Source organism: Mobula birostris, chromosome X (assembly GCF_030028105.1).
Source record: "Mobula birostris isolate sMobBir1 chromosome X, sMobBir1.hap1, whole genome shotgun sequence".
NCBI classification, from domain to species: domain Eukaryota; kingdom Metazoa; phylum Chordata; class Chondrichthyes; order Myliobatiformes; family Myliobatidae; genus Mobula; species Mobula birostris.
Genome location: NC_092402.1, coordinates 53,477,573 through 53,505,557, shown reverse-complemented (window position 1 = coordinate 53,505,557; position 27,985 = coordinate 53,477,573). Strand labels below are relative to the sequence as shown.

The window sequence follows — 27,985 nt, the reverse complement described above, 5'->3', positions numbered from 1 at the left end:
AGCGACAGCCAATCAGCGCGGGGGGACGGACGGCCGCCATCTTCATGTTTGAATGGGCGGCGGTTCGTCGAGATGTTGAAGCGAGTGCGTTCGGCTGTGTGGCGGTTTTTGCTAGGTAGCCCAGAGACCCGGGAACCCGATCGAAAGGCCGGGGGAGAACCTGAAACTGATCCAAGAGTCGGTAGCGGAGGTGTGGGCCGTGCCGGCAGGAAGAGGCCGCGGCTGAGGTAAAGGGCAAAGGTCAGGGTTGGATTCTGGAGGTTATGGGTTGAGTTTGAGGTCAAGAGTGGACTGGTGTCAGGAGTTTAGGTAAGAGGTTGTGAAGGGGGTAGGGGTTGGTTGTTGCGCCCGGTGTCTGAAGTGTTGGCCAAGGGGTCAGGGATTGAGGATAGAGTCAGGTGGACAAGAGATCAGGGGTTGAGGTTTGGGATCAGGGGTGGGAGGGTAGGCAAGGAGTCAAGGATTGGGTTAAGTGGTTGCCTAACATTCGGTAGGTGATCAATAGGGAACGTGGGGTTAGAGGAGAAAGGCAGCATATGTGGTCAGGAGAGTAACGGTGGGGGGAATTGTGTGGAGAAAGACAGTAATGGGCATGGGTCAAGGTGTGAGGATCGGTAATGGACTGGAGTCTGCTAGAATCATGTGGAGACTGTTCATCCCCTCTGGTTTATACAGTCCCATTCAATCAGACCATGACTTGTTTCCATTACTCCATTCTTTAAATCTCCAAGGCATGCTCAGTGACCAAGGTCATTAGAGAGTCCATAAGAACATTAGAGCAAATTAGGCTATTTGGCCCATTGAATCTACTCCATCATTCTATTGTCCCCCTCAACCTCATTCTTCTGCCTTCTCTCTGTAACCTTTGACACACAGACTAAACACGAATCCATCAACCTCTGCTGTAAATACACCTGATGACTTTACCTCCACAGCTGAATTCCACAGGTTCACTGCCTTCTGGCTACAGAAATTCTTCCTCACCTCTGTTCTAAATGGACATCCTTTTATTCTGAGTCTGTGACCTCTAGTCCTAGGCTCTCCCACTTTAGGAAACGTCCTCTCCACGTCCACTCTATCCAGGCCTTTCAATATTCAGTAGGTTTCAATAAGACCCCCTTCCATTCTTCTAAGCTCCGGTGAGTACAGGGCCAGAGACATCAAATGCTCCTCATGTGTTAACCTTTTCAACCCCTTCATCCTTGGGATCATTCTTGTCATGGTCAGCATGGGTTGGTGGGCTGCACAAGTTTATAGCAGGGGGAAATGACAAAATATATTTTGTTTATAAATGTCAACATTCACACAGACCCTCCTTCCTCTCTCATTCCAGTACACAGAGCTCAGAGGAACAGGATGGAAGACCATGGAAGCGACTTAAAGTGGGTACGTCCTGCGGGGAAGGATGAGTCACACAGTGAAGAGATGGGTCTACACTGAGCTGAACATCTAGTTGCCAGAGGGTCCAATAGCGAAGAAGGGAGCTGTTAGCTCAGACCATGCTTGGAGTATTATGAATACTGTTGCTGTCTTTGTCAAAGGAAGGATTTCTTTAAGCAGAGGGTGGTGGATTTGTGGAATTCATTGCCACAGATGGTTGTGGAGGACAAGTCATTGTGTACATTTAAAGTGGAGGTTGATAGGTTCTTGATTAGTAACGGTGTGAAAGGTTGCAGGGAGAAGGCAGGAGAGTGAAGTTGAGAGGGATAATAAATCAGCCATGATGGAATGGCGGAGCAGACTTCATGGGCTGAATGGTCTTACCGTCCCAAACAAATTGATGAAGAGCAGTGGATGTGGTGTATACGGATTTCAGTAAGGTGTTTGATAAGGTTCCCCATGACAGGCTCATTCAGAAAGTCAGGAGACATGGGATCCAGGGAAACTTGGCTATGTGGATTCAGAATTGGCGTGTCCACAGAAGGCAGAGGGTGGTGACCAGTGATGTTCTGCTGGGATCTGTTCTGGGACCACTGCTCTTAGTGATTTTTATAAATGACTTGGGTGAGGAAGTGGAAAGGTGGTTAGTATATTTGCAGATGACACAAAGGTTGGTGTAGTTGTGGATAATGGAGAAAGTTGTAGGTTGCCAGAGCTGGGCTGAAAAGTGGCAGATGGAGTTCAATTCAGAGATGATGAAGTGATTCACTTTGGAAGGTTGAATTTGAAGGCAGAATACAGGGTTAATGACAGAATTCTTAGCAGTGTGGAGAAACAGAGGGATCTTGGCGTCCACAATGATAGATCCCTCAAAGTTACTGCACAAGTTGGTAGGGTTGTTAAGATGTATGGTGTGTTGGTCTTCATTTGTCAGGGGATTGAGTTCAAGAGCTGCGAGGTAATATGTAGCTCTATAAAGTTCTGGTGAACACAGACTTGGAATATTGTTCAGCTCTCATCACCTCATTGTAGGACGGATGTGGAAGTTTTAGAGAAGGTGAAGAGGAGATTTACCAGGATGCTGCTTGGACTAGAGAGCATGACTTGTCTGGATAGGCTGAGTGAAAATAGGGCTTTTCTCTTTGGAGTGAGGGAGGATGAGAATAGGTTTTTTTACACAGAGAGTGGTGGGTGCTTGGAATGCACTGTCAAGGGTGGTGGTAAAGGCTGATACATTAGGGACATTAAGGAGACTTTTAGATAGGCACGTGGATAAAAGATATAATGGAAGGCAATGTAGGAGGAAAGGGTTAGATTGAACTTGGAGAAGGTTAAAAGGTTGCCACAACATTGTTTTATGTCTTATGACTTCTGACTTAATAATAGAGAAGGACTGAGGGATGTGCTTGGATCTGAGAATTCAGATTATGATAGTGTACCAGGGTCAGGCATGGAGCAGTTGGGCCTGATTCTGCCCGATACAATTGGAAGTTGTGTTCCATTTGTGTGGGGCAGTGTGGACAGTGGAAACCTCCTCTGAGGGATGAATGTTGATGTGTTAGGAGCAGTTTGGAGAAGTTTTACCGGATCCACTCTTAGACTGGGTGGGTCCTTTCATGAGGAAAGGGGGTACTTGTATCCCCTGAGGTTTAAGGAGAGTGAACTGGAAGGGGATCCTGGAGATTTCCACAGAGTGGGATTGTGGAGGGATGTGTTGTGTGGGACAGTCTCGAACTAGGGGACTAAATGTGTTTTAGACGAAGATGAAGGATGGGTGGAAATGATTTCTTTGGGAAGGTAGAAGATCTTTTGAACTCACTCCCTCTTATGTTGGAAGGGGCAGAGTCTGTGGATGTAGTTGAGGCAGGAGGGTGATGGGTTATGGATGACTGCATTTGGAGTATAGTGAGCAGTCTTGGCCCCGTATCTGAAGAAGGATGTAGTGTCATTGGAGAGAGTCCAGAGGAGGTTCACCAGAACAGTTCTGGAACTGAGTACAGGTTTCCTTCGCCATCCGAAGGTAGAGCGTTCCTATGAAACGGTTTGTAAGCCGAAATGTCGTAAAGCGAAGAAGCAATTACCATTTACTTATAATGGAAAAGTTTGTGAGCATTCGCAGACCCAAAAATAACCTACCAAATCATGCCAAATAACACACAAAACCTAAAATAACAGTAACATATTGTAAAAGCAGGAATGATATGATAAATACACAGCCTATATAAAGTAGAAATACTTCTCTACAATGATTGCCGCACTGTTCCCGTAGCGAAAATCTCACGCAAGCACTCTCGGCAGAAACACGGCGCAAGCGCTGTTGGCAGAAACATTCTCTCCAGTAACCTTTAAGCTATGAAGCTGCCAAATCATACCAAATAACACCTAAAAATACACAGCCTAAATAAAGTAGAATTAATATATGTACAGTGTAGTATCACTTACCGGAATTGGGAAAACAGCGCCGAGCACACTGATGATGGTGTGTTAGACTGAGTTGTCACAGGTTGGGGTGGTGCAGTGGTCCCCACCCTCCGGGCAGTGAACCAATACCGATCTGCGAAGCATGCAGGGATGCAGTGGTGGCCAGGACACACACAGCACATCTTTAAGAAAAAAGCCGAAATAAACAAGCTAATTAATTACGTGCCGGGAGGCACCTAATTAATTAGCTTGTTTATTTCGGCTTTTTTCTTAAGATGTGTTGGGTGTGTCCCGGCTACCGCTGCATTCTTCACAGCAATGTATCGGTCCACGGCCTGGGTGTTGGGGTGGTGGGACACTGGGGTGTCATCTCATCATCGTCTGTTTCCATCAGGGCAGGCAGGTCACCTTCTATGTCTGCCTGCCTCAATGTCGAAGGTCGAGGTTCGTCGTCTGCTGTGGCTGATGTGGAAGGCTTGAAAAACGACAGTATGCTTGACTGCTGAGCCTCGCGCATTTTTCTATCATACAGTTCTTTGTAAGCACTCAAACCATCCTGCAAATATGCCCTAAACCAACGTACCCTTTCAAAATTAAAGTCGTACTTTATCATTGCAGCGAAAATCTCACGCAGTTGCTTCACGTTCAGTTCCTGGATGACTTCACTTTTGGTCCATTTGCTACTGCATTCAGTTTCGATTGTTATCCTTTCCTCTTCCAATTGCATGAGCTCTTCATCTAACAGTTCTTGATCATAGGATGCCAAAACCTCTTCAACATCATCTTCGTCAACTTCCACAAGCCAAACTCACTTTGTCCTTACTCTGTTCACCACGATCGAAACGCTTAATTATGTCTAGTTTTACTCTAAGTGTAACACCCTTACGAGCTCTTTCAGGCTTTTCCGACACCTTAGAACTCATCTTGCTAACGGCTGCTCACAGGCACGTGTTTAAGCAATGCCGGCTAGAATGCAGTTCCGAATCCGGCAGAGAGCGGCTGCTCGGGACGCGTGCTGATTTTTTTTTCGCACGCTGCCTTTTATCGTAACAGTGAAAACACCTGTTAGCGAAAACAGGGAACTAATGTAGGTCTTTCGTAACAGTGAGGTTTCTTAAAGCGAGCGTTCAAAAAACGGGGGACACCTGTAATGTATGAGGAACGTTTGATGTCTCTGGGACTGTACTTGATGAAGTTCAGAAAGACGTGGGAGGAGTGAATCTTATTGAAATCTTTTGGATGTTGAAAGGTCTGAAAAGAGCAGATGTGGAGAGGGTGCTTCCATCAGAGAGTCTAAGATTTGAGATCACTGCTTCAGAATGAAGGGATGTCCTTTTGGACCTGGGATGAAGAGGAATCTCTTCAGCCACAGAGTGGTGAATCTGTGGGATTTGTTGCCACAGAAGGTGGTAGAGGCCAAGTCACTGAGTGTGTGGAAGGTGAAAATGGACAGGTTCCTGATCAGTGAGGGGGTAAGGTTATGAGGAGATGGAATTAGGGGAACATCAGCCTTGATTAAATGGGAGAGCAGTGCTGAAGGGCCTGATTCTGCTTTAGTATCTTCTGGTCTTATAGAGTAGAGGGAGTCACAGCAATGGTGGGGAGAGGAGTAGCACGGCTGAAGGGTTCAAATAGTGTCTGTGCCTACTTGGGGTGGTGGCAGGGGAGAGGCAGATGGGGCAAGGAGGGGAGTTGGGGTCTGTTGTTTGATGATGACATTTCTACCTCTCTGTCCCTTTCCTGTGCCCCCTACCCCACCCAAGGTGAGCTGGTGGAGGCAATGAAGAACAGGGCATCGGAGGCCTGGAACACCCCTAGCCTGGTGCTGAGGTGGCTGAAGAGTGGGAGTCCCTCACCGAGGGACTTGCCTGCCCCGTCCAACCCCCCTCCCTCTTCATCTGGCACTCCTCACCACAGGTCCCGGCGTGCACTCGCCCCCACCCAGGTCAGTCACCTACCTGTCCAGGGGTGTTGGATGTGAAGGACAGAGAATGAGGAGGTGGAGAGGAGGGAAGGGGGGATGAGGGTGGAGGAGGGAAGGGGGGATGAGGGTGAGGGAAGAAGGATGAGGAGGGAGGGGGGATAAGGGTGGAGGGGAGAAGGGGGGAAGGGAATGAGGGTGGGGAGGGAAGGGGATGAGGGTGGAGGGGGGAAGGAGAGAAGGGGGATGAGGGGGGAAAGTGGGATGGAGGGAGAGCCCCACACTAACCTCCCCCATCTCATGCTCACCATATACCCCCCCCCCTTCTGGCACGTCTCTTCTCCTCTTCTCCACCCCCCCCCCCCCAAACAAACCAGATCTTCTCAAGCTCGCTGGGTGATCCCTGTATCTGCCAGTCCAGAGAACCAGCTTGGATCCCTCTGGTCAGACCAGGTGAGTAGTAAGAGACCTGCCCAATTTGTTGGGGGGGGGGGGGTGCTGTTTATATCCTGGTTGTACTTGGTGAGACAAGGCTGTGGGGGGAGGGAGCAAAAAAAGAATCCCTAGGGTGTTAGTGCTGTGGGACAGAGCTTGGCCATGGGGGAGGCGGGGAGAGGCTGGGTTGGTGAGTTCAGGGGAATTGAAGATAGCACAGTAAGAGCCCTTTGGCCCATGATCTTGTGGTCTAACCAGAGTTGTATAGAACTGCAGTGTTACCTCATGACTCTTAAATTCAATCTCCAGAATATTGAAGGCCAATACAACAGATTCCTTCAACTTTGAGGGATCTATGGACATGGACCCAAGGAGATTGAGTCGGGTAGTCTGAAACCTTCCACAGGGTGGGGGGTGTATCTAAGCCAAGAGGAGAGAGGGAGGAGATTTTCAAAGAGTGGAGGGTATTTAGAATGGAATGCCAGGGAAGTGGGCAGGAGCTATAGTCACAGAAGTGTCTGAGAGCACAGAGGAAGGGGTCCGAATGGGAATATTTGACTTCTCCTCGGGTGGTATTCAGACCACTGGATGTTTGGGCGTGGAGTGAGTGCTGGGGGACAGGCAGTGAAAGGCATCAGCATGGACTCGGTGATCTGAATGCCTATTTCTGCGCTGTTTGACTCTATCTCCCCCTGTGTTGCTCTCTCTATCTGCATCGCTCTCTGCATTATTCATCCCTCCTCTCTTACCCCCTCCCCTTCTCTCATGCTCTCCCTCCACCACTCTCCCATCCGTCTTATTCCCCCCCCACACTCTACCCTCACCACTACTCTCTCCCCCACCCCACGCCTCTGCTTTTGCCTCTCCTGCTTTATTCTGCACCTCCCAGACTGCTGCCAGCAGCTGCCCAGGGAGGAGGCAATGTTTGGTTACAGGGACGAGTTGGAACTGATGAACAGGCTCCCCCACAGCACTTGGGACCCACACCCGGTGAACAGACACTCGAAGAATCGGCTGGCATTGCCCAGGTACGGGGCAAACAGACTCCACTCCTCCTCCCACCACCCCGGGCCCAGGGGTTTGTTTTGGGAGTAGAGAATAGGAATAGGAGAATAGGGGGTGTGTGATGGTGCTGATGGGGGGGAGGTGAGGATGGTGGGGCTGCTAGGAGGGGGTGGGTGTGAGTGGAGAGTAGTGGGAGGGAGCATTCAGAAGTTGGAGTAGGTGCTGTGTAGCGGGGGTGGAGGGTGTACGGGTGTGGAGTGTAAGAGAGTATGAGCAAAGAGAATGGGGGTGTACGTGTGGAGAGGAGGGAGGGTGGGGTGTGAGGAGGGTGGTCTTTATGGAACTGAGGGAGTGAGTGGTTAATGGAGGGGAGGGCTTGCAGTAGTCCCACCCAACATCTCTGTCTGTGTCTGTCTCTGTTGCAGAACTCCCAGCCCCTGCCATGAGCGTGGACTGTCCCAGTTCGTGCCTATGTACACCAAGACCTTCAGCAGTCTGGGAGTCCCGGAGAGACCAGCAAGCGGGAGCCATGCACGGACCAGCAGGAAGTTCTTCAGTACAGTTGAGGAGGTAATAGGGCAGAACAGGGATAGAGGTTGGAGAGGTGGAGGGGGGAATGGGGACAGGGGGAGGGTGAGTGAATGAGGGAGGTTCATATACACAAGATGCTGAGAAGGTGGGGCATGGAGGGAAGAAAGGATGGTGAGGGAGGTACATGGATAGAGGAAGATGGGGAGTGAGTTGGGGTAGGAGAGGAAGAAGAATGGTTGAAGGTTCAGGACAAGGTGGAAAGGGGCAGAGAGGAATCTATCAGGTAGGGAAGGAATGGTGGGAGGAGGGAGGGTTGGTATGCCCGGAGGAGGGGTTGAGGCAAGAGGAGGAGAGGGAGGGCTTGTCAGAGGCTTAACTGCAGAGAAGATGGAATGGTGGAATGGAGGGGAAGGGAGAAGGAGGAGGGCATGAGGAAAGGGAGATGGAGAAGTTGCAGACAGAGGAGAGTGAAGTGGGGAAGAGGTTGGGACTGGTGGAGGGGAGGGGTGTAAATGTTGCTGAGACAGACATGGTGTCGATTCTCTCCTCTCCAGAGTATCCGCCAGGAGGAGAAGGAAATCTACAGGCAGCTGCTGGAAATGGTGGCCTCTCAGCACACCAGCAAGTTGCGGACCATGCCCTTCTCCAGCCCACTGTCCCACCGCGGGCTGTGAGTACATGCAACATTCCACACCCCCTCCCCCTTCCCCCTCGAGAGAGCCATCTCTCTCCACACCATTGGGCACTCTATTGCTCTCTGATCCTTGGTCCATCTCTGTGCTCCTCGCTGAGATGTCTCTCGTTAGGAATCACATGTGAATTTGCTGTGGGATGCGGGAGGACACACGATTCAGGAGCAGAATTAGGCCCTTTGGCCTGTTGAGGCTGTTCTGTTCTGCATTTTTTTCCCCCCCAACCCCATCTTCCCACCATTTCCTCTTAACAACTTCACAGGTCCAGAACCTATCTATTTCTGCCTTAAACACACAATAACTTGGTCTCCACTGTCCTGTGTGGCAAAAACATCCCTTAGATTTACCAGCTCTGGATGAGGTGTCATCACAGGTGGATAGTGTTGTCTTGAGAGCTGATGACACTCTGGCCTTTACAAATCAGTATTGAATGCAGGAATTGCGATGTTATGTTGAAGTTGTACATGATGTTGATGAGGCCTAATTTGGAGTATTGTGTCCAGTTCTGGTCACTACCTACAGGAAAGGTTGAAAGAGTGCAGAGAAAATTTACAAGGATGTTGCTTAGACTTGAGCACCTTAGATATAGGGAAAGTTTGAATAGATTAGGACTTTATTTCCTGTTGCACAGGTGAATGAGGGGTGATCTTATTGAGGTGTTCAAAATTATGAGAAGTGTAGGTATGTAAATGCAAGCAGGCTTTTTCTCCTGAAGCTGGGTGAAACTAGAAGGTAAAAGATGAAATGTTCAAGGGGAACACGGGGGAATATCTCCACTCAGAGGGTGGTGAGTGTGGAACGAGCTGCCAGCACAAGTGGTGGATGTGGCTAAGTACATTGATGGGAGAGGTATGGAGGGCTATGGTCTGGGTGCAGATACTGTCAATAGGACTAAGCAGAAAACCAGGCTGGCACAGGCTAGATGGGCTGAACAGCTTACTTCTGTGCTGCAGTGCTCTGAAGAGATTCTTCCTTGTTCTGGACACATCACAGCTTGGTACAGCAATTGCTCTGCCTGTGAAAACAATAAAACAGCAGAGTTGTGGACACAGTTTGCCACATCAAGGAAACCAGCCTCCTCCCTATGGACTCTGTCTCCAGTTCTCACTGGTCAGTAAAGAAATGAGTATAATCAAAGACCCCACCCTCACTGGCCATTCTCTCTACTTCCCCCTCCCACTGGGCCGAAAATACAAAAGGCTGAAAGCATGTATCACAAAGCTCGAGGACGGCTTCTATCCCACTGTTATCAGACTATTCAATAGTCCTGTAGTACAATAAGATGGACTCTTGACCCCACAATCCACCTCATTATGATCTTGCGCCTTATTGCCTGCTCTGCACTGCACTTTCTCTGAAACTGTGACACTTTATTCTGCATTCTGTTATTGTTTTACCTTGTTCTACCTCAATGCACTGTGTAATGATTTCAGCTCTATGAACAGAATGAAAGACAAGCTTTTCGCTGTATTTCTGTACATGTGATAATGATATTCCAATTCCAGTATCAGTCTCCTTATAGGCAAAGGGACATGAGAGGTAGTTTCTTCATACAGAGGGTGGCGTGTATTTGCAACAAGCTGCCAGAAACAGCTGTTGAGGCAGGCATGTTAGCAATGTTTAAAAGCTATCTGGATAAGTACATGGTTAAGAGAGGTTTAGAAGGCAATGGGCCACATGTGGGCAGATGGGACTGGCTCTCTTGGCAACACATTTGGCAAGTTGTTATTGTAGCAGCCCCGACCACTTCCTCAATGGCTTGTTTCATATGCCCCCTCCCTCTGTGTGAAAAATGTTGCCCCTCAAGTTCCTATTAAATCTCTTCCCTCTTATCTTAAACCTGAGCCCTCAACCTCAATCCTGGGGGAAAAGACTGTGACTGCTCCCAATGCATGCGTCTCAAATAGCCTCTGGCAACCAAATCCAGCTCCTGGCCTTCTCATGTGGCTTAGCTACTAAACCCAGTGGAACAGTTCCTACTGACAGAAGAAGGGGCAAAGGTGTGCTACTGTCACCTTAAAACCAGTCACTTCAGGCAGAAGGGGCTCGTCAGCTGTGGAAGGAAAAAACGATCTCAAACCTCCACTGCCTGGTATACGCACTCATGGGAAACACTTTGGGAGTAGACCTCAAGGAAAAGTTTGGAGCTGGAGTCCCTAAGACAGTCCTATGTTGGGTTCAACGCTGACTGGCAACTCCTGTGACATTGCTGGTGTAAGACTGTTTCGGTCTCTGTCATTTTTTCCGATTCATCACCTGTGTGGAGAGGAGGAGCCTGCTGCTCTCCATATTGTACTGTCTATCGACTACGTAGACAGCTAGGATTCAACATCCATGGTTGACTGATCAATGGAAGGCCTCTCTGAGGTCCGACCAACACCTTATAAAATCTCGGCATTACATCCTTGCTTTTATATTCTAGTCCTCACAAAGTGAATGCTAACATTGCATTTGCCTTTCTTACTATTGACTCGACCTGCAAATTAACCTTTAGGGAATCCTGCACAAGAATGCTTAAGTTCCTTTGCACCTCCAGTTTCTGAATTCACTCTTCATTTAGAAAATAGTCTATACTTTTATTCCTTCTACCAAAGTGAATGACCATACTATACTTACACTGTATTTCATCTGCCACTTCTTTGTCCATTCTCCTAATTTGTAGACTCTCTGCTTCCTCAAAACTACCTGTCCCTCCACCTATCTTTGTATCACCCACAAACTTGTCCACAATGCCATGAATTCCGTCATCCAGATCATTGACATATAATATGAAAAGAAGCGGTCCCAACACCAACTGCTGTGGAACACCACAAGACGCTGGTGCTCCACTGACATTCCTTCATCTATCCTGCCTTTTATTTCCTCAAAGTATTGTAACAGATTTGTCTGGCAAGATTTCCAAGTTAAGGAATCTGTAGCCTATTTTATCATGTGTCTCCAATTACCCCAGAATTTCATCCTTAATAATGGACTCTTAATATCTTGTCCACCACTGAAATCAGGCTGACTGGCCTATAATTTCCTGTCCTTTGCCTCTGTCCCTTCTTAAAGAGTGGAGGGACATTTGTGATTTTTCTAGTCCTCTGAAACCATTCCAGAGTCTAGTGATTTTTGAAAGATCACTACTAATGTCTCCACAACCTCTCTCAGAACCCTCTAGTCCAAGTTACTTATCTACCTTCAGATCTTTCAGGTTCTCTTTAGTAATAGCAACTATACTCACTTCTGCCCCCTGATACTCTGGAATTTCTGACATAGACAAAGCATTGGCATATAATGTGAAAAGAAACAGTCCCAACATTGACCCTTGTGGGATACCACTAGTCACTGGCAGCTAACCAGAAAAGTCCCCCTTTATTCCCATTCTTTGCCTCTTGCCAGCCAGCCAATCTTCTATCCATGCTAGTATCTTTCCTGTAATACCATCAGCTCTTATCTTGTCAAGTAGCCTTATGAGCGGCACCTTGTCAAAGGCCTTCTAAAAATCCAAGTAAGCAACATCCACCAACTCTCCTTTGTCTATCCTGCCTGTTATTTTCTCAAAGAATTCCAATAGGTTTGTCAGACAAGATTTTCCCTTAAGGAACTTTGGCCCATTTTATCATGTGCCTCCAAGTACCCTGAAACCTTATCCTTAATAATAGACTCCGATATGTTTCCAACCACTGAGGTCAGGTTAACTGGCCTATAATTTCCTTTCTTCTGCCTCCCTCCCTTCTTAAAGAGTGGAGTGACATTTGCAATTTTTGAGTCCTCAGGAACCATTCCAGAATCTATTGATTCTTAAAAGATCATTACTAATGCCTCCACACTCTCTTCAGCTACCTCTGTCAGAACCCAAAGGTGTAGTCCATCTGGTCCAGGTGACTTAATTGCCTTTAGACTTTTCAGCTCCCAAAGCACCTTCTCCTTAGTAATAGCAATGATACTCACTTCTGCCCCCTGAGACTCTCACATTTCTGGCAATCTGCTAGTGTCTTCCACAGTGAAGACTGATGCAAAATACTTATTCAGATCATCTAGAAAAGTGTGGCCTCACCAACCTCCTTCACACATTGTTCCAACTTTTGTCTTTGACACAGTCAATAGCCCACCCCACCTGCTGTCCTCTCCCTCTAACTAGGTCATCTCGCTGCCTTTCTCCCAACCCGACCCCCAATCTGCAGACCAGGGTTCCAGAGTCCCAGGGAGCGAGGCTCTCCGAAGGTGCCAGTTTTGGAGGAGAGTCGCGGGGCAAGGGAGTGCCTCGCTGCTGAGCTTGCGCCTTGTCGTTTGTCATGGGCTGAGCCCCCCTCTGGAAGCCCAGACGTGTCTGAGACCCGTTTCAGTGCCAGCCCAGTGGTGGTGGAGGAGACCCCTGCAACAGACACCATGTCCACAGGTAATGGTGCAGGGAGGTGTTCACAAAGGCTGAGAGAAGTTGTAGGGGAAGGAGGGTGTTACAGTGTTGGGGAGGGATGTGGGGGGGGTGACAGATATGGTGAGTGGTGGACAGTAGGGAGGGAGGTCACAGAGATGGGAAGGATGGAGGGGAAGACGGGAAGGGAGGGAGGGGGTCACAGACAGGATTGGAGAGGTGGGAGGGTTTTACTGAGACGGGGGATTGAGGGGTGGGAAGGGGTTACAGAGACAAGGAGGGGTGTAGGGGAGTGGAAGGGGTCACAGACGTGGAGGGATGGAGGGTTAATGCTCACCTGTTCCCTGTGCCCTCTCCTAACTGGGAGTGTTGGAAGGTTCAGGAGGGGCTGATGTGCAGTGCATGGTCTAACACTACCCAGGCAAGTGAGGAGTGTTCCATTACAGTTCTGATGTGATATGATGCCAATGGTCTGATCTCCACGCAGGTTCGGATACTGAGTCTGTGATTGTAGTGAAGGTGAAGGAAGCTCCGAAGCGCGAGAGTGAGAGGTAAGTATCTCTCTTGGCTCTTTCCAGTAGCAATGTTCTTGTGACATCGACTAGATTGCGTGTGCTGAGTGTTACTGTCCTAAATGAGTGTGGTAGGTGTCTGATACATCGATGTGGAGGGAGCTTCACTCTGTGTCTGACTCTGGGAGTGTGTGATGGGACAGTGTGGAGGGAGATGCACTCCATATCTGATCCTGGGAGTGTGTGATGGGACAGTGCGGAGGGAGATTCACTCTGTGTCTGACCCTGGGAGTGTGTAATGGGACGGTGTGGAGGGAGATTCACTCTTGTGTCTGACCCTGGGAGTGTGTGATGGGATGGTGTGGAGGGAGATTCACTCGGTGTCTGACCCTGGGAGTGTGTGATGGGACGGTGTGGAGGGAGATTCACTCTTGTGTCTGACCCTGGGAGTGTGTGATGGGATGGTGTGGAGGGAGATTCACTCGGTGTCTGACCCTGGGAGTGTGTGATGGGACGGTGTGGAGGGAGATTCACTCCATATCTGACCCTGGGAGTGTGTGATGGGACAGTGCGGAGGGAGATTCACTCTGAGTCTGACCCTGGGAGTGTGTGTTGGGACGGTGTGGAGGGAGCTTCACTCTGTGTCTGACCCCGGGAGTGTGTGATGGGATGGTGTGGAGGGAAGATTCACTTTGTGTCTGACCCCAGGAGTGTGTGATAGGACAGTGTGGAGGGAGATTCACTCTGTGTCTGACCCTGGGAGTGTGTGATGGGACAGTGCGGAGGGAGATTCACTCTGTGTCTGACCCTTTTTTTTTAAACAAAATTCTTTATTACAAATGTCAGTGCTATACAATATTTACAAAACCAGTGACTAACATATTTACTACACTACAAACAGACAATACATGTTAAATCAATATATTGCCATCCTCATCAATGATGGCATTCACACCCCGCGGAGCCCAACGGTCCCGGAACATCTCTACGGTCGCCGTGGACTGTGCGTATTCCTTTTCAATATTCACCCGGGCACGAACATACCCCCTAAACATAGCCAGGCAGTCCGCCCGGGGAGAACCTCCTGCCACCCTTTTCCAGGAGCCACGGATGGCAATTTTCGCCAGCCCCAGGAGCAAGTTGACAAGGACATCCTCATCCCTCTGTGCCCCCCTCCTTACTGGATGACCATATATGAATAGGGTGGGACTGAAATGCAACCAGAAGGCGAGAAGCAGCCCACGCAAATACGCGAAAAGGGGCTGCAGCCTCACACACTCCACTTACATACGGTACACGGTCTCCTCCAGCCCGCAGAAGTGACACGCGGCTGGGAGATCCGTGTACAAACTAAAGAACTTATTGCAGGGCACCGCTTTATGCAGCACCCTCCAGCCGAGATCCCCAAGGTGCATGGGAAGGACTCCCTTGTAGAGGGACTTCCATTGGGGACCCCCCTCACCTCCAGGTGGGAAGACCGACCGCCATGGCGTGTCGGGACGGTGGACAAATGCTAGGAAGTGGAGGGTGTGGAGCAGCAGCCCATAAAGGTACCTCCTGCCTGCATCCCTGAATGGGATTGTGGGTGTCGATGAAAGACGGCTCAAGTTGTGTGGATTCGTCTCTCGGGCAAGGCTGCGGGGCCTGGGCCCGACGAGCAGCTCAGCCCAAGTCGTTCCACACACCTGAGCCGCACTGACATCCGTTGAGACAGGGCAAGGGTCGGCCAGGACCCCGCCCTCTGCCAGAGGAGGGGATTCCCGGCCTGAGGCAACCATGTTCCAGACTCTCAGTAGGTCCTGATAGAAGCCGGGCAGCCTCTGCAAAGCAGCACGGCTGACGCCCGCCGGTGGTAGCTGCATATCTTCGGCAAGACAGCAGCCCCTCCGGAGGAAGAAAGTCGCCAACACGTGCCACATGGGAGGGTGCTCGGCGTACAGGAATCTCTGCAGAGTCCTGAGGCGGAGAGCCGCCAGTCGTGTGCGTACACACACCAGCGACTGTCCGCCCTCTCCTTCTGGGAGACTCAGAACCGCTGCAGAGACCCAGTGCTTCCTGTTTCCCCAGAAGAAGTCCACTAGCTTCCTCTGCATTCTTGCGACAAAAGGAGCAGGGGGGGCCAAGGTGACCATCCGGTACCACAACATGGAGGCCACCAGCTGGTTTATGACCACCACCCTGCCTCGATAGGAAAGCACCCTGAGAAGGCCTGACCAGTGCCCTAGCCGGGCCATGACCTTTGTCTCCAGGTCCTGCCAGTTCGCCAGCCAGGTCTCCCCAGAAGGACTCAGGTAGACTCCCAGATAGAGAAGACGTCTGGTGCTCCACTCAAAAGCTCTCATCTCCTCCAGCAGGGAGTTCACCTGCCACTGGCCTACTAAGAGTCCGGAACATTTCGCCCAGTTGATCCTGGCGGAGGATGCCGCCGAGAAAACATCTTGGCACTCGCGCATCCTCCGCAGGTCACAGGGGTCTGTCATCATGAGGAGTACGTCATCGGCGTAGGCCGAGAGGACGACCCCCATGTCCGGTTCGCGCAGAACCAGACCTGTCAGCCTTCGCCGAAGAAGGCCGAGGAATGGCTCGACACAGATCGCATACAGTTGACCGGACATGGGGCACCCTTGACGCACTCCTCTTCGGAAGTGGATAGGTCCTGTCAATGATCCGTTAATCTTAACTAGGCACTCTGCGGCAGAGTACAGGACCCAAACTCGGGCCACAAAGTGTGGTCCGAGCCCAAAAGCCTGCAGGGTGCCCACCAGGAAACTGTGGTCCACCCGGTCAAAAGCCTTCTCCTGGTCAAGAGAAAGAAACGCTGCCGGGGTCCCAGTCTCCTGGAGTAGGTGGATCAGGTCCCGTACTAGGTGGACATTGTCCTGGATGGAGCGGCCCGGGACTGTGTAAGATTGTCAGGATGGACCACCTGTCCAATTACCGAACCCAGACGGTTGGCCATTGCCCAGGCGAAGATCTTGTAGTCCGCGCACAAGAGGGAGACCGGCTGCCAGTTCTTTAGCAGGTGGAGGTCTCCCTTCTTGGGCAGTAGGACCACAACAGCTCTTCGCCATGAGAGGGGCATTTCTCCGGTGGCTAGGCTCTCCCCTAGGACAAGGCTGTAATCATCCCCCAGGACATCCCAAAAAGCCTGATAAAACTCAACACTCAGTCCATCCAAACCAGGGGACTTGCCCCTCCGGAGTTGCCGAAGGGCAGTGGACAGCTCCTCCCGAGTCAGGGGGGCATCCAGACGCACTGCGTCCTCTGGGCTGACCTTAGGCAAATCCTTCCAGACCTCATTACACGCCTCTGCATTTGACAGATCGGGCGAGAATAAGGACCGATAGAATGAACGGACCTCGTTGTTAATTCCATCAGGGTCCGTGATGGAGGAGCCATCGGCAGCCAGCAGCTCCACTAGCTGCTTTTGAACTCCCCGCCACCTTTCCAACGAGTAGAAGAAGGGTGAGCCACGGTCCAAATCCTGCAGCATTTGGATCTGTGACCTCAGGTACGCACCTCGGGACTGCTGGAGCTGCAGGTTCCTTAGTGCGTCCTTCTTCTCCTGGTATTCTTGCCACAGCTGCTGGTCTCCAGCGGTCGGACCGAGGCGGGACTCCAGGTCAAGCAACGCTCTCTCAAGCCGCTCAACCTCAGAGCTCTGCCTCTTTGTCGACCCCCTAGTGTACTCCTGACATAAAAACCGGATGTGGGCTTTGCCCACATCCCATCATAGCCGTAGGGAGCAGAACTCTCTCCGCCTCTCCTTCCAGGAGACCCAGAAAGCTCGGAATGAATCCCGGAATCGGCTGTCCTCCAGCAGCCGGTTGTTAAAATGCCAATACCCGGATCCCACCCGAGGGTGTAGTGGAATAAATTCCATCCGCACAAGGTGATGATCCGAGCACGACACTGGCCGCATGGAGGACGCCGACACGCGGGAGACGTAGGCCCGAGAGATATATATACGGTCTATCCTGGAACCTCCTTCTCTAGACCTTCTCGAGAAGGCGCTAGAGTTGGGGTGAAGATTCCGCCAGCTGTCCACCAAGTCAAAGGAGCCAACTAGCTCCTTTAACTTTTTTGCTGATGCTGGGTCGCGTTGGAGGCCCGAACGGTCCTCCGCCTCGAGGGTACGATTGAAATCTCCCCTGAGGATGACGCAATCCCCAGGATCGATGGAGCTCAGCAGGGTGGACAGCTGGCAGAATAGGCGCGTCTGCATCACACCGCGCCTGGGAGCAGACACATTGATAAAATGCAATGGTACGCCATCCAGGCGCACAACCAGGTGGAGCAGACGGCCGGGCACAACGTCCTGGACTCTTTCAATTACTGGCTGGAAGGTCGGGGCCAACAGGATCGCCACCCCGCTAGAAATGGAGCTGAGGTGGCTCATGTAGACCCTGCCCCGCCACTCCAGGAGCCAAGCAGACTCGTCCCCAGGGATGGTATGGGTTTCCTGCAGGAAACTCACCGTATACCGCCCATCCCTGAGGGCTGAGAGATTGTTACGCCTGCGAAGAGGACCCCTGCTGCCGTTTACATTGAGACTAGCTATGGTAAGCTTCATGGCGGGAGCACACTAGGTCTCAGCAGCTGTGCCCATTTCGGTGAGAGCGGAGGCGCCCTCCACCACACTGTCCGGAAAGAAAGCAAGGATACTTTTTGCCTTCCGGGCTCGAGCGGTACCAGCGACACCCTGTGACCCACCATCCCCCGTAGGAGCGAGGCTGCTTCTCCCTCTAATGTCCCTTACTAGGTCATCTAGGAAAGATTTTAGTTGCCGTCTGTCGTTCCCTGACACCGCATTCCTCTTTCCCTTTCCCTTTCGTCCGAGGATGACTCACAGGGACCTCACCAGCCTCGGCATGCTGGGCCAACGAAGCGAGGCTAGTTGAGGCCGGTGCTTGGCACCCTCAGAGGTGAGAATGAAATGCTTAATTTCCTCTGCAGGTATCAATGGGGACTTCTCAGGAGGGGTGAGGATGTCCATTATTTCACTATCGAAAGAGTCCCCCTCCAACCCGTCACTGCAGACAGAATCCCCATCGGCCTCCCCGCATGTTCCAATAGATGGCTGCGCTTGTGACCCATACCGTGCAGCGGGCACCTCGCTCTTACCTGCCCGCTCCACCGTCGCATCAGCCTCATCTACATTTGCGACAGTGGAGGGACAATCCCCAGGGATTCCCCTGCAAGTCATTAATTGCTGGGGTCGACGTGCACAGAATATCGCCCTCCCCAGGGGGCAGGCATAGAGGGGAACCCGGCACCTTTGGTCCAAGGGATTCACAAGCAGCCTGGTGCTGAGAATGAGAGAGCTTTGTCTCGTCTCCTCTTACATTATTCGGTACACTGGCTTCCAGAGAGGCGCTGACTTGTAGGTCCTGGGTGGAGGCCTCCAGGGCTGCCTCATTTGTGCAAACAGGGCTATCACAAGCTTTTTGCACAACCACACCATCTACCCCAGGACTGGTGGCTACATCAGGGGACTCAGGTTTAGAACCAACCCCTACCCGGATTCCCACCCCTTCCTGGGACTCCCCCGCATCTACATCCCCTGCCCTCTTGCGGGAACGTTCCCTTCTCCTCTTCACGCCGGAGGAGCACACAGGTGCAGGCTTCACCGATGGAGCGGCGCTTTCTGTTTCCATCGCCCCGTCTGCTTGCGCACCTCCCCGAGCCCCACGCTCCACTTCAGGCGAAATGGGCGTGAGCTCTGCAGCCTCAAAGGCCCGCTTCTTACTGTGTTTGGATTTCCCCTTTGCCTTCTTACTCCGCACAGACTCCACCCCGTCCCCCACCTGAACCACAGGGAGAGGAGCAGGGACCGACCCAACCGTAGGAGAAGGGACAGGGGTAGGGGTAGGGGCAGGGTGAGGGGCTGGGGCAGGATCACGGGCAGGGGCAGGGTCAGATGCAGGCGCAGACGCACGTGCAGGAGTAGGATCAGGGGCAGAGGTAGCTGGGGCACTGGTGCCCGAAGTGGGCTCCCTCGGGTTCCGGGCGGCAGGACAGTCCCTCCGAAAGTGCCCCACCTCCCTGCACGCATGGCATCGTGGGCGCTCGGAGCTCCAGTACACCTGATAATCCACTCCCTCGTGCCGGACAGTAAACCGGCCCTCAACATCGTCCTCCCTTTCCAGCTGCATGAATACCTGACGCCGGAAAGAGATTACGGTGCGGAGGGTGTGTCTCTTAAATTTGTGTCGGATGGCAGTGATCTCCGACCTTACTTGCCCTAAACGGGCCAGTGGGGGAAGCAAGTCCTCATTTGGAATGAAAGGCTTAACATGCCCAAGCACGATACGTTGCGTGGGGGCCGTCACCAGCTCCATAGGTAAAAAGATGTTGTCTACCGTGACTCCCCTGCTTAGGGCCCGGTGCACTAGCTCTTCATTCGCCAGATAGAACACCGCCTTTCCGAACTCCTTCTCGGTGGCCAGAATACCACCTTTCCCCACAAGGTCCTCCATTGCCTCCGTACACTTTTCTAGTGTCATTCCAGGGCGCAAAATACATTGCACCCCACGTTCCACCTTCACCGACCGAAACAGGGCGTTGTCCGAGGCCGGGGAGGCAGCCGCCCTTGCGTAACTCCCCGAAGGCCCGCGACTCCCTGGAGACCGGTCTGGCTTGCTGGCGCTCTTTCCAGTCCGAGAATCCTACAGCGGTGCCAGTTAGAAGTCCTGGAACGAGTCGAATAACTGGCCGGGAAAGTTTGCAGTCGACAGTTCTCGCTGGTTCGGCGCCAGGAAAGGCTCCGTCGGACTTGCAGAGACCCAGGCCGGGAGAGGCCGAAACGTCCTTCCAGATGCTCCGGCACCAACACCGGATGAAAATCAGGAAAACAATGGAGAAGGAACGTTGCCCCGATGTCAATGGGGGGGAACGACGGCGTTTCCCTCCGGTTTTGGAGCGAACTGGCTTACTGGCGAGTTGCCAGCGGCCGCAGCTGGGAGCTACGCAGTTAGCAGCCGCCAACAAACCCAGCCGAAACCGGCAGTAAAACTGCACACCGAGTTTCCACACCAGCGCTGTCACTCACTCAGTTGTCCAAGAGAATTTTAGAGCCACCTCCAAAGTATTCCACGAACTTTATCCAGTAGTTTTGCCTCGATTTCTCCCAGCTCAGTCAGCACAGCTCCTCTATGTGTCTGACTCTGGGAGTGTGTGATGGGACAGTGTGCAGGGAGATTCACTCTGTGTCTGACCCTGGGAGTGTGTGATGGGACAGTGTGGAGGGAGATTCACTCTGTGTCTGACCCTGGGAGTGTGTGATAGGACGGTGTGGAGGGAGATTCACTCTGTGTCTCACCCCGGGAGTGTGTGATGGGACAGTGTGGAGGGAGATTCACTCTGTGTCTGACCCCGGGAGTGTGTGATGGGACTGTGTGGAGGGAAATTCACTCTGTGTCTGACCCCGGGAGTGTGTGATGGGACAGTGTGGAGGGAGATTCACTGTGTCTGACCCTGGGAGTGTGTGATGGGACAGTTTGGAGGGAGATTCACTCTGTGTCTGACCCCGGGAGTGTGTGATGGAACAGTGTGGAGGGAGACTCACTCTGTCTGTGACCCTGGGAGTGTGTGATGGGATGGTGTGGAGGGAGATTCATTCTGTGTCTGACCCTGGGAGAGTGTGATGGGACAGTGTGCAGGGAGATTCACTCTGTGTCTGACCCTGGGAGTGTGTGATAGGACGGTGTGGAGGGAGATTCACTCTGTGTCTGACCCCGGGAGTGTGTGATGGGACAGTGTGGAGGGAGATTCTCTTTGTGTCTGACCCCGGGAGTGTGTGATGGGACAGTGTGGAGGGAGATTCACTCTGTGTCTGACCCTGGGAGTGTGTGATGGGACACTGTGGAGGGAGATCCTCTCTGTGTCTGACCCCGGGAGTGTGTGATGGGACAGTGTGGAGGGAGATTCACTCTGTGTCTGACCCTGGGAATATGTGATGGGATGGTGTGGAGGGAGATTCACTCTGTGTCTGACCCTGGGAATATGTGATGGGATGGTGTGGAGGGAGATTCACTCTGTGTCTGACCCCGGGAGTGTGTGATGGGACAGTGTGGAGGGAGATTCTCTTTGTGTCTGACCCCGGGAGTGTGTGATGGGACAGTGTGGAGGGAGATTCACTCTGTGTCTGACCCTGGGAATATGTGATGGGATGGTGTGGAGGGAGATTCACTCTGTGTCTGACCCTGGGAGTGTGTGATGGGATGGTGTGGAGGGAGATTCATTCTGTGTCTGACCCTGGGAGAGTGTGATGGGACAGTGTGGAGGGAGATTCACTCTGTGTCTAACCCTGGGAGTGTGTGATGGGACGGTGTGGAGGGAGATTCACTCTGTGTCTGACCCCGGGAGTGTGTGATGGGACGGTGTGGAGGGAGATTCACTCTGTGTCTGACCCTGGGAGTGTGTGATGGGACAGTGTGGAGGGAGATTCACTCTGTGTGTCTGACCCTGGGAGTGTGTGATGGGACAGTGTGGAGAGAGCCACGCTCTGTGTCTGACCCCGGGAGTGTGTGATGGGACAGTGTGGAGGGAGATTCACTCTGTGTCTGACCCCGGAGTGTGTGATGGAACAGTGTGGAGGGAGATTCACTCTGTGTCTGACCCCGGGAATGTGTGATGGGACGGTGTGGATGGAGATTCACTCTGTGTCTGACCCTGGGCGTGTGTGATGGGATGGTGTGGAGGGAGATTCACTCTGTGTCTGACCCTGGGAGTGTGTGATGGGACAGTGTAGAGGGAGATTCAATCTCTGTCTGACCCTGAGAGTGTGTGATGGGACGGTGTGGAGGGAGATTCACTCTGTGTCTGACCCCGGCAGTGTGTGATGGGACAGTGTAGAGGGAGATTCTCTCTGTGTCTGACCCCGGGAGTGTGTGATGGGACGGTGTGGAGGGAGATTCACTCTGTGTCTGACCCCGGGAGTGTGTGATGGGACGGTGTGGAGCGAGATTCACTCTGCTTCTGACCCCGGGAGTGTGTGATGGAACAGTGTGGAGGGAGATTCACTCTGTGTGTCTGACCCTGGGAGTGTGTGATGGGACAGTGTGGAGGGCAATTTCACTCTGTGTCTGACCCTGGGAGTGTGTGATGGGACAGTGTGGAGGGAGATTCAGTCTGTGTCTGACCCCGGGAGTGTGTGATGGGACGGTGTGGAGGGAGATTCACTCTGTGTCTGACCCCGGGAGTGTGTGATGGGATGGTGTGGAGGGAGATTCACTCTGTGTCTGACCCTGGGAGTGTGTGATGGGATGGTGTGGAGGGAGATTCACTCTGTGTCTGACCCTAGGAGTGTGTGATGGGACAGTGTGGAGGGAGAATCACTCTGTGTCTGACCCTGGGAGTGTGTGATGGGACAGTGTGGAGGGAGATTCACTCTGTGTCTGATCCCCTGAGTGTGTGATGGGACAGTGTTGAGGGAGATTCACTCTGTGTCTGACCCTGGGAGTGTGTGATGGGACAGTGTGGAGGGAGCTTTACTCTGTGTCTGACCCTGGGAGTGTGTGATGGTGTTTCCCTACCCATCCCTGTTTCTTCTCTGTTTGTCTCCCATTCTGTCATACTCTCACACTGCTTCCCTCTATTTTCACAGGATGCCGAAGTTTGATGCTGTGCTTTGGATTCGGGAACTGTGAGTCTCTTCTTGCACTTCACATCTGGGGACTTATTGCTGCTGGTCACCGCATTCTCCGTCACCATGATTTCCCCCCCCCGAGTAGTAGTCATCTGTACTTACTCTGCTTACCCAGGGTGGGGAGGGATGGGAACTTTGGATTTCTGGATGCATTTCAATGACTTATCTAGTCTCCTTCCTGCTCCTCTCCCTTCCCTCTCCTCCATCTTCCTACCCCTTACCTCACCTCTCCCCACTCAACCCCCCGCCCCTGAATTTTCTCTCCTCCAGTACCAGTATGTACGATTCCCGAGCCAGGGAAAGACGGAGACGCATCGAGGAGCAGGAAGCCCTGGCAGATCGCCTCCGACAGCAGGTATAACCCTCCCGTCTCTTCCACACCACACCACCTCCCCTCCCAACACCCCAGGGAAAACGAGGGATAAAAAGTTTGTCTCGTCAAGAGGATTTTGACGGTTTGAATCTGGGTCCCATGGAGTTGGGTGAAGGAGGGGTGACCTTATTCAAACACCTCAGCTCCTGCAGGGGTTCGCCAAGATAATCCCTAAGAACATGAGACATAGAAGCAAAATTAGGCCATTCTAAAGGGGCATCTTTCTAATTCTGAGGCTGTATCTTCTGGTCCTAGACTCCCCCCTCCTCCACTACTGGAAATATCCTCTCCACTCTATCTCGGCCTTTCAATATTTGATACATTTCAGTAAGATCCTCCCTCATTCTTCTAAACTCCAGCGAGTATATGCAATTCCTGGGATCAGAGGTTGTCCCACCAGGAGGGGCTGGACAGTTTGTGTTTGTATCCCGTAGAGTTTAGGATAACCCTGAGGGAATATGAGAGGAGAGATGTGGAGATATGGGAGAGTCTCGCGTGAGGGGACACAGTTGTAAGGATGGAGAGGGAGGTCAGTTAATAGGTGCGTAAGAACATTTATCTCTCTGAGAGAGGGGTATCTGGAATTCTTGTGGGGGTGGAGCCAGAACATTGAATGTGTTGGGGGTGGAGGTGGTTGAATATTGGGAAGGTCAAGGGATTGAGGTCTGTGTCGAACCGAGGCAGGAGAGGGCGCGAGGTCTCCATTCCCTGCACACCCATGTGTCCATCTGAGAGCCTCTTGAATGCTTCTGTTGTTTAACCTTCTGTGTTAAAAATAATGCCCCTCACATCTCCTTTAAACTTACCCCCTTCTCACCTTAAATGCATGCCCTCTGGATTAGACATATCTATCCTGGGGGAGAAAGATACCAACTGTACAATGTAGTATTAGACTTTTTGACCCTTGGAAAAAGATACCTGCTGTTGATGCTATCAGTGCCTTATAATTTTATGAAGCTCTATCAGGTGTCCACTCAGCCTCCGCTGCTCCAGAGAAAACAATCCAGGTTTGGCCAACCTCTTCTTATAGCCCGTACCTGTAATCCAGGCAGCATCTTGGTAAACCTCTTCTGCACCCTTCCCAAAGCCTCCACATTCTTCCTGTAAGAATTGGTGCACTAGGCAGGGTTTCAGATTTGTGGATCATTGGGATCTTTTCTGTGGAAGGTATGATCTGCAACATAACTTCTGACTCTTGAACTCAACGCCTCAACTTATAAAAGCAAGGTCACTTTCTTTACTACCCTTTCAACCTTTGTGACCACTTTTAGGGAGCACCAGGATCCTGCTGTATATCAACACTGTTACAATGTACAACACAGAACAGTGCTCTTTGGCCAGCCATGTTCATGCTGACCCAGATAAGATGGATAAGATACCAAAGCAGAATTAGGTCACTTTGCCCATTCTGTTTTCTCCCCCCAAAGCTGATATATTCAAAGTTTAAAGTAAATTTATTATCAAAGTACATGTCACCATATACACCCTGAGATTCATTTTTTTGCGGGCATACTCAATAAATCCAAAATAGAATAATAACCACGATAGAATCAATGAAAGATCTCACCAACTTGGATATTAAACCAGTATGCAAAATAAACGAACTGTGCAAATACAAAAATAATAATAAATAAGCAATAAATGTGGAGAACATGAGATGAAGAGTCCTTGAAAGTGAGTCCATCGTTTGTGGGAACATTTCAATGATGGGCAAGTGAGGTTGTGTGATGTTAGCCCCTTTCGTTCAAGAGCCTGATGGTTGAAGGGTAATAACTGTTCCTGAAACTGGTGCTGTGGAACCTGAGGTGCCTGTACCGCCTTCCTGATGGCAGCAGCAAGAGAGAGCATGACCTGGGTGGTGGGAGACCTTGATAATGGATGCTGCTTTCCTGCAACAAAGCTTAGTGTAGATGTACTCAATGGTGGGGAGGGCATTGGTATTTCCATACCAGGCTGTGATGCAGCCAGTCAATATATTCTCCACTACACATCTATAGAAGTTTGTCAGAGTTTTAGATGTCATGCTGGATCTCCTCAGGAAGTAGAGGTGCTGCTGCACTTACTTTGTAGTTGCACTTACGTGCTGGGCCCAGGACTGGTCTTCTGATAGGATAACACCGAGGAATTTAAAGTTGCTGACCCTCTCTACCTCTGATTTCCCGATGTGGACTGGCTCATGGACCTCTGGTTTCCTTCTGAAGTCAATGATCAGCTCCTTGGTCTTCCTGACATTGAATAAGAGATTATTGTTATGGCACCACTCAGCCAGATTTTCAATCTCCTTCCTATCTGCTGATTCGTCACCACCTTTGATTCTGGCTGTGACAGTAGTGTTGTCAGCAAACTTAAATATGGCATTGGAGCTGTGTTTGGCCACACAGTCATAAGTGTAAAGCAAGTAGAACAGGGGGCTAAGCACAGCCTTGTTTGTGGTGCACCTATGGTGATGGAGATGTTGCCAATCCAAACTGACTGGGATATGCAAGTGAGGAAATCGAGGATCCAATTGCACAAGGAGGTATTGAAGCCTGGGTCTTGAAGTCTATTGATTAGTTTTGAGGAGATAATGGTATTGAATGTCGATAGTTGATGAGGAGCATCCTGATTTATGCATCTTTGCTGTCCAGATGTTCCAGGGTTGGGTGAAGAGCCAGTGAGATGCCATCTGCTGTGGACCTGTTGTTCCATTAGGCAAATTGGAGCAGATCCAAGTCACCTCTCAGGCAGGAGTTGATATGTTTCATCACCAACCTCTCAAAACATTTCATCACTGTGGATGTAGGTGCTACTGGATGAAGTGAGAGGTTAAAGATCTCAGTGAACATTCCAGCCAGTTGATCAGCACAGGTCTTTAGTACTTGGCCGGGTACCCCGTCAGGGCCGCATGCTTTTTGTGGGTTCACCCACCTGAAGGCTGCTTGCATGTCGGCCTCAGAGACTGAAATCACAGGATCATCAGGGGCTACAGGAGTTCATGATGGTTCCTCCATGTTTTGACTGTCGAAGTGGGCATAGAAGGCATTGGGCTCATTTGGATGCGAAGCCCTGCTGTCTCCTCTGTCACTTGATTTAACTTTATGAGAGGTGATGGTATTTAAGCCCTGCCACAACTGTCAAGCATCCTTCGTTGATTCAAGTTTAGTCTGGAATTGCCATTTTGCTCACTAAGTGGCTTTCCCAAGATCATACCTACACTTCTTGTAACTTTCCTGGTGAACCCTGATCTGGCTCTTGGCAGATTAAAGATTTCATGGTTCATCCAGGGCTTCTGTAGGGGAAGACTGGATGACTTTGTGGGGATGCACTCATCTACAACTGTTTTTATGAAGGCCCAGTCCACTGACTTGAAGTAATCCCATACTGCTCCTCTGCCTCCTGTGACCGTCTCTTTGTTCTTCTACTCTCTGGAGCTTTGCTCTTTAGTCTCTGCTGCATGCTGACCAATGTTCTCACGCAAGTTAGTGTTATTTGCCCACATATAACCCATATCCTTCTACATCTTTCCTATCCATGTACCTGTCCAAGTATCCTTTAAGTGTTAACGTTCCTGCCTCAACTACTTCCTCTGGCAGCTCATTCCATACACCCACCACCCTCTGGGTGAAAATGTTGCCCCACGTTTCCTTTAAATCTCTTCCCTCACCTTAAACCTATGCTCTCCAGATTTGGACCACCCTACCCGGGGCGAAAAAAGGACTTATGACTAGCCTCCTTATCTACACATCTCATGGCTTTATAAACCTTTGTCATTTCACCCCTCAGCCTCACTCTACAGGGAAAATAGTCCCAGCCTGTCGAGTCTCTCCTTATAACTCAAGCCGTCCAGTCCCAGCAGCATCCTTCTGAATCTCCAGCTCAATCCCATCGTTCCTATAGTTGGATGACCATTGGGGAGAAAGGTACTTGCTGTCTATCTATGCCCTCACAATCATATAAAGCTCTCTCAAGTTTCCACTCAGCCTCTCCCACTTCAGAGCAAACAACCTGAGTTTGTCCAATGTTTCCTCATAGTTCATGCTCTCTGATCTAGGCAGAATCCTGGTGTATCTGTTCTGCACTTTCTCTTCCTGTAATGGGGTGATGAAAAGTGAATGTAGTACTCCTGGTGTGACCCCCCCCCACCTTCCCAACTCTGTCTCTCTCTCCTCCCCCCCCCCCCCCCCCCCCATTACAATAGCGGACAGTTCCAGTGTATGACTGATTCACTCCTTTCACACTGAGAGGGAATGGAGAGGTCTGGATAGTTTACAGGCTGAGGGGATTGGTTTAGCTTGGTTCCCTGGGTTGTGTGGGAAGCAGGAAGTGTGGGTGTTCTGCTGCGTGTAACTGACCTGCCTGTGCCTGTCCTGCAGAGGTTGCAGGAGAGTGAGATACTCACAGCCAGGTCTGCTAGTCAGCTCCGACTGACCGTGCCTCTGGTGGAGGAGGTGCCCATTGCCGATATATCTCACCGGGAGCTGGAGGGCGAGGAACGTGTAGTCAGGGCAGAAGAGGAGCAGCAGGAGGAGGAGGAGGAGGAGGAGGAGCAGCTTCCACAGCTCACAGAGGTATGAGGTGGCATCCGGGTTCAGACACGGTGAAGCTCCCTCCACACTATCCCATCAAACACGCCCGGAATGTGATGCAGAGTGAAGCTCCCTCTGCAACATTCCTCCCCCCCCCCGCCTCTCTCTCTCCCCCCCTGCCTCTCTCTCTCCCCCCCCGCCTCT

At 51.2% G+C, this 27,985-nt stretch overlaps 1 protein-coding gene across 1 annotated transcript; it reads left to right on the top strand.

Moving 5' to 3' along the window:
- The first annotated feature begins 26 nt into the window (after positions 1–26).
- On the top strand, positions 27–27,985 carry LOC140191637 (uncharacterized). Its single transcript, XM_072249220.1, has 12 exons — positions 27–227; positions 1,334–1,386; positions 5,565–5,746; positions 6,100–6,175; positions 7,047–7,185; positions 7,588–7,732; positions 8,248–8,363; positions 12,552–12,766; positions 13,230–13,293; positions 22,862–22,900; positions 23,174–23,258; positions 27,629–27,985. The coding sequence occupies exons 1-12, from the start codon at positions 73–75 to the stop codon at positions 27,827–27,829; spliced, it is 1,470 nt and encodes a 489-aa protein (XP_072105321.1). The 5' UTR covers positions 27–72; the 3' UTR covers positions 27,830–27,985.

Excerpts from the sequence above, each read along its gene's own strand:
- LOC140191637 (XM_072249220.1), top strand. The coding sequence starts at position 73 with ATGTTGAAGCGAGTGCGTTCGGCTGTGTGGCGGTTTTTGCTAGGTAGC. Across the intron at positions 228-1,333 it reads AGGAAGAGGCCGCGGCTGAG|TACACAGAGCTCAGAGGAAC; the intron begins GTAAAGGGCAAA and ends CTCTCATTCCAG. Across the intron at positions 7,186-7,587 it reads AATCGGCTGGCATTGCCCAG|AACTCCCAGCCCCTGCCATG; the intron begins GTACGGGGCAAA and ends TCTCTGTTGCAG.